The sequence below is a fragment of the Chrysochloris asiatica genome, unplaced genomic scaffold (genome assembly GCF_000296735.1).
Source record: "Chrysochloris asiatica unplaced genomic scaffold, ChrAsi1.0 scaffold00109, whole genome shotgun sequence".
NCBI lineage: Eukaryota > Metazoa > Chordata > Mammalia > Afrosoricida > Chrysochloridae > Chrysochloris > Chrysochloris asiatica.
The window spans coordinates 9,334,421-9,340,420 of record NW_006408627.1 but is presented as its reverse complement, the minus strand read 5'-3'; the positions used below and the strand labels follow the sequence as shown (position 1 = coordinate 9,340,420).

Here is a 6,000-nt window from a genome sequence, read left to right as displayed (position 1 = left end):
CCACCATAGTAGAACAAACTGACAGACAAATGCCATATATTATTTACTTAAAAACTGAAATAAAGTTTTATGTTTTATTTACTTGAATTTTACAAGAAAAGCAAAGTTGAGTAATAGTTCTCAAATAAGTTCTTCATGAAAATGAAAACCTAAAAAATTCTATTTATGGACGTTATTTCCTGCAGAGACTCAGATATATTACTGCATTGGCATCCTGGGGAAACCAGGAATAATCTCAGCTTTCCTCAAGATTTCTCTGTGAAGTTCTGAAACTAAACCTAAAATAGGTCTAAAACAACAGTTCTGAGTTACCCCAGATGGTCACACTAAACAGCCTTGTCCAGGCTCCTGAATGGGAAATATCCAAAGATTCAGCAGTCCAACTTGTAGACTTCGGTTACATCAGAACATTTCCTACTAAAACCACCTAATAATACTGACTATTGCTGTGTGCCACTGAGTTTGTTCCTACTTATAGCCACTAGGATAGGGTTTCCAAGAGTGGCTGGTAGTTTTGAACTGCTGGTCTTCTGTTTAGAGCGGTTAGCAGTCCAGTGCTTATTGCACAGTGCCACTCCAGGATTCAGCAAGAATTTGGTATATCCTGGTGTTGTACTACGGGATACACACTGGACTGCTAACTGCACTGTTGGTGGTTCAAACCCACCAGTTGCTCCTTGAAAACCCTATACAGGGCTGCTGAGTCAGAACCAACTCAATGGCACTTACCAACAACAATAACAAAGATAACAAAGGATCTTTGATGAGAGTTTCTGAGAAGCCGAGTTCCCTGTCCCACAGTGCCTCATTTCCTTCCCCACTAATTCTGGTTGCTTTAGTATCACTAGTGGTAATGTGAGTGGATCAGGGCGCTACCTATGGCTAATCCTCTCTAAATGCTTGCTGAACAAATGGAGATGCGGGGCAAGGGGAAGAGGAGAAGAGAAAAAGCACACGAGCAGGGGTGAGACTGGAGGATGAAAATAAAATCTGGGAGTGTTTTTAGACTGATTTCCTCTGCCCAGGGAAAATACAATGAATTAAAGCTCTGCAACAGATTCTTGGATTTGCCTTTTAGTCTACTTAAATCCTGAAAAATACTTTAACTTTGCTTTTCCTGGCTTATCCACTACAGTGCTGCACGAGACAATATAAAGGAAGAAAATGCAGTGTGATCCCATGTGCAGATTATAAATAATGAAGGCCACCTGAAACTGTTGCTTTCTCCTCTCTATACAAACTCCACCACATCAAACAAAGAAACCTATTAAGTTTTTTAATACCTAAGGGGTATTGTAGGATAAATATTGGACTGTTAATCACAAGGACAGCAGTTCAAACACTGCTCCCTTAAAGATTTACAGCTTCAAAAACCCTATACAGGGTCACTGACAGTTGGAACAACAGCACCACCACCACCACCATCTGTTACTACTGAAAAGGGAAGAAACAATTGACAGTTAAATAATGCCACAGTAAGCACAAACTCTTTTGTTGTTGTTGTTGTTAGGTGCCATCGAGTTGGTACCGTCTCATAGCAACCTTATGCACAGCAGAACAAAACACTGCCCAATCCTGAGCAAACCTCATAATTGTTGCCATGCTTGAGTCCATCGATGCCACCACTTGGCCAATCCATCTCATTGGGGGTCTTCCTCTTTTTCTCTGACCCTCCACCTTAGCAAACATGATATCCCTCTCCAGTGACTGGTCCCTCCTGACAATATGTCTGAAGTATAAGAGACGAAGTCTGGCCATCTTGGCCTCCAAGGAGTACTCTGGCTGCACTTCTTCTAAAACGGATTTTTTGGTTCTTTTGGCAGCCCATGGCACATTCAGTATTCTCCTCTAACACCATAACTCAACAGCATCAATTCTTCTATGATCTTCCTTATTCACTGTCCAGTTTTTGCATGCATATGAGGTTATTGAAAATACCATGGCTTGGGTCAGGCGCACCTTAGTCCTCAAGCTGACATCTTTGCTCTTCAACACTTTAAAAAGGCTTTGTGCAGCAGATTTGCTTAATGCAATATGTTGACAAACTCTTTAGGCCTCTTTAAATCCTTTTTTGGAATAAATATGAATATAAAGAAATAACTTTAAATGACAAATTAGAACTCTGATTACATTACTAGGAAGATTACCAGCACTTCAAGAAAGAAAAACAGAGGTAAATTCTTAAAAGTTTAGTTTGCTTATAAAGAGAAAACTGGTATGAATAAAGAATCCATTATTTTGTACACTTAGTTGTTAAAATAAATATTGGTACACCATTATCCCACCCAAAAATAATAGTCATATGAAAATTTTACCTCGTATTTGGAGCACAGTACAAAAGTTTGGTCTCCTCCAGAGAAGATCTGCTTAACAATGTGATATTTACAGCGATCTGTCAAAAAAAAAAAAAAATTTTCAACAGCATGTTTTTCAATAATTGATGTTTCTCCTTGACCCCTTTTCCTAATATTCTAAAATACACTTTAGAAAGGTTTTCTTTTTGTTTTAATTATGAGAGAGAAATATTAAACCACCTCTCCTGACTGTCCTCCAGAAATGTTTCTACTACAAAATAAATAAATAAAATGGTATCTTTTGCTATAAATCTGACTCTCCCCTGGCCCCCCACTTCCCACCCTCAGGCTGCTAATTCTGACCTAGTTTCTATTTTTCATTATAACTCTGTGTAGACCAGGGATCTGAAATGAGCAGTACCATCATTGGTGGCATATGTTTAGCCAGTAAGGCGCCATCTCAAAATGGGGGCCTTCAGGATAAGGCTTGCCATATAAGAATCTCCATTTCCTACATCCTTCTTTATTGCTCACTATACTGTGTCCACGTGACACTCCAATAGCACCCACATTACTTTTATTTATAACACACATGGCATTTCATGTCTCTAAGCCTTTTCTATGTACCACCCAAAGCAGAGAACCTAAGAATAGTGCCTCTTTGAGAAATGATTTGAATAGTGTTTTTGAACTTGTGGAACTGAGGTATTCACCACCACCCACTCCCTCATAGTCCTTCCCTGTCTGGTTAACTCCAAGTCACCCTTTAAGACAACTCAGACTTCCTCTAATCAGCATTCTTCTTAGTGCCTTCCTCAGTGCTCTCACATTATCATACAGTTTCCTGAAACCATTGCGGTACTATAGGAGGCTGTAATTAACTTACAAAATCATTTGAAAAATACCCAAGTACAAATTTACGATCACATAAGTTGTGGTAATTGAACTTCAAAAATTTGGGATTTAAAATTCACCTATAAAACACTTCAGTTTTTTAAAAACAGGAAAAATTGGACAGATTCTGGAAGCATCAAAGTAAAATGGTACAAAATCAGAGTTACTGTATCAAAAAGCATTGGTCGATATTCAGCTATTTCAAGAGTTAGCACAGGATCAAAAACCAATGGTATTAAAGGAAGAAGTCCAAGCTCTACTGAAGGCACTGGCAAAAAACAAGGTTCTAGAAAGATGAGACTTTCTGCTCCAGTAAAGATTTACAGCCTTGGAAACCCTGTATAGGGTTGCTATGAGTCAGAACCGACTCCAGGGCACATAACAACAACAACAATGAATAGGCAGAATACTATTAGCATTTTTCAGTCAAGATAGACAACACTGGAAGAACTCACTTGTCCATGCCAAGAAATCTGGAATATAGTTAGCAGGCCAACTGACTGGAAGAGATCCATATTTGTGCTCATTCCAAAGAAACATGAGCCAAAAAGATACAGAAACTACCAAACAATTATATATATATAACTGTAACTGTTTTTGAATTATCTTCAGCAAAGCTTTACTTTTTAAAAACTTTTTTTGTGATATATATATATATATATATATATATATATATATATTTGTTATTGTTGTTATGTGCCATGCAGTCTGTTCATATATATAGATATATAGATATAGATAGATAGATATACATCACACACAAAAAAGTAAAACAAAAAGTAAAGCTTTGCTGAAGATAATTCAAAAACAGTTACAGTAGTGTATCAACAAGGAACTGTCAGAAATTCAAGTCAGATTCAGAAGAAGATACGGAATAAGGGATATCATTGCTGATGTTAGATGGATCTTGGTTGAAAATAGAGAATACCAGAAAGATGTTTACCTGTGCTTTATTGACTATGAAAAGGTATTCAACTGTGTAAATTATAACAAGCTATAGATAGCATTGCAAAGAACGGGAATTTAAAAAAACTTAATTGTGCTCATGCAGAACCTGTACATAGACCAAGAGACAGTCAGTCATTTGGATAGAACAAGGTGAAATTGCATGGTTTAAAATCAGGAAAGGTGGGCATCAGGGTTGCATCATTTCACCATGCTTATTCAATCTGTATGCTGAGCAAACAGCCAAAGAAGCTGGACTATATGAACAAGAATGCAAGAGGAAGAGGCATTAACAATTTACAGTATCAGATGATATAGCCTTGGCTGCTGATGAAGATCAAAGACTATAGTCTTCAGTATGGATTACACCTCATAATAAAGAAAACAAAAATCTTCACAACTGGTAACAACTGGGGTCTTATAATAGCTTGTGAGTGGTCATGTAAGGTGCAACTATTGGTCTCCAGAGAAAAGAGAAATGATAAGATCAAAGAGGCAAGGAATCAATTAGACTAATAGGCCATATGAACATCAATTTCCACAACCCTGAAACCAGAAGAACTAGATAGTGCCCAGCTACCACTACCAGCTGCTTTAAAAGGGATATTAGAAAGTTCTAGACAGAGTGAGAGAAAAATGTGGACCAAAACTCAAAATCATTAAAAAAAAAAAGCTGGCTTATTGGTTTGACAGAGACGGGTAGAACCTCTGAAAGTATGGCCCTTAGTTGTTATAGTGTGATGTTCGCTGAAGAGCTGAAGGCTAAACTAGGATTAAACGTAGAGGACTGCTATCCAAGGGCCTTGTGATCTTACATGACAATGCAAATCTGCACACATCCGCCCACACTGTTGACACTCTGCAAAAACTTCATTTTGAGGCGTTAAAGCATCTTTCCTATAGTCCTGACCTTGCTTCATAGGACTGTCACTTGTTTGGTCCCTTAAATACAGCCCTTCCTGGATGAATATATACCTCTGATGAAGAAGTGAAGACAGTGGTGCATTCGTGGCTCACAGCTAAATCTAATATATATATACATTTAAATAAGGAAATACGATAGCTTATATGGACAAAGTGTATTGAAAAGCAAAGAAAGTATGTCAAAAAATGATGTATTCACCTTTTCTGAAAGTTGATTAAAAGCAATTCTATAGTCAGAGTTGACATCATGCTACTAGCATTCCTTTAGGATTATGGTATTGGAAAATTATATTGGATACACCATGGACTGTCAAAAGAACAAACAAATATGTCGAGGAAAAACTACAGCCAGTATTTTCCTTAGAAGCAGTGATGGTAAGATTTATCTTTGTACTTTGGACATGTTATCCATGTGGCAACAGTTCCAAGAGAAGGACAACAAGCTTTGTAAAGTTGTTGTCGTTATGTGTCATGGAGTCGGAACCAACTCATAGCGACCCTATACAGGGTTTCCGAGGCTGTAAATCTTTACAGGAGCAGAAAGCCTCATCTTTCTCCCGTGGAACAGCTGATAGTTTTGAACTGCTGATCTTGCAGTTCTCAGCCTGATTCGTAACCACTAAGCTACCAGAGCGTAAAGTGGAGGGTCAGTCAAAAGGAGGAAGAGCCTCAGTGATATTGTGAGGCTGATACAGTGGCTCCAACAAGAGGCACAGAGAAAGCAATGAGTGTGAGGATGGCCTGGGAACAGGCAGTGTTTCATCTGTTGTGACTATGAGTCAGAACCAACTCAGTAACACCTAACAACACCACATTTCTTAAATACACATATTTTTAGTGTGAGTGCACAATGCTTTAGGGAGTTCTGGTGTGGCACTGTGGATTAACGCGCTGGACTGCAAGGTCAGCTTGAACTGCAGGGTCAGTGGTTCAAGCTCACCAG

The 6,000-nt window shown here is 38.4% G+C and overlaps 1 protein-coding gene across 1 annotated transcript in view; it reads right to left on the bottom strand.

Annotated features, from left to right (window-relative positions):
- The window catches only part of HERC3 (HECT and RLD domain containing E3 ubiquitin protein ligase 3), a 108,109-nt gene that overhangs the window by 54,924 nt on the left and 47,185 nt on the right, over nucleotides 1-6,000 (bottom strand). The window contains exon 8 of the mRNA XM_006867776.1: nucleotides 2,316-2,392. Within this exon, the coding sequence (XP_006867838.1) occupies nucleotides 2,316-2,392 (77 nt within the window). The remainder of the gene's footprint in view (nucleotides 1-2,315; nucleotides 2,393-6,000) is intronic.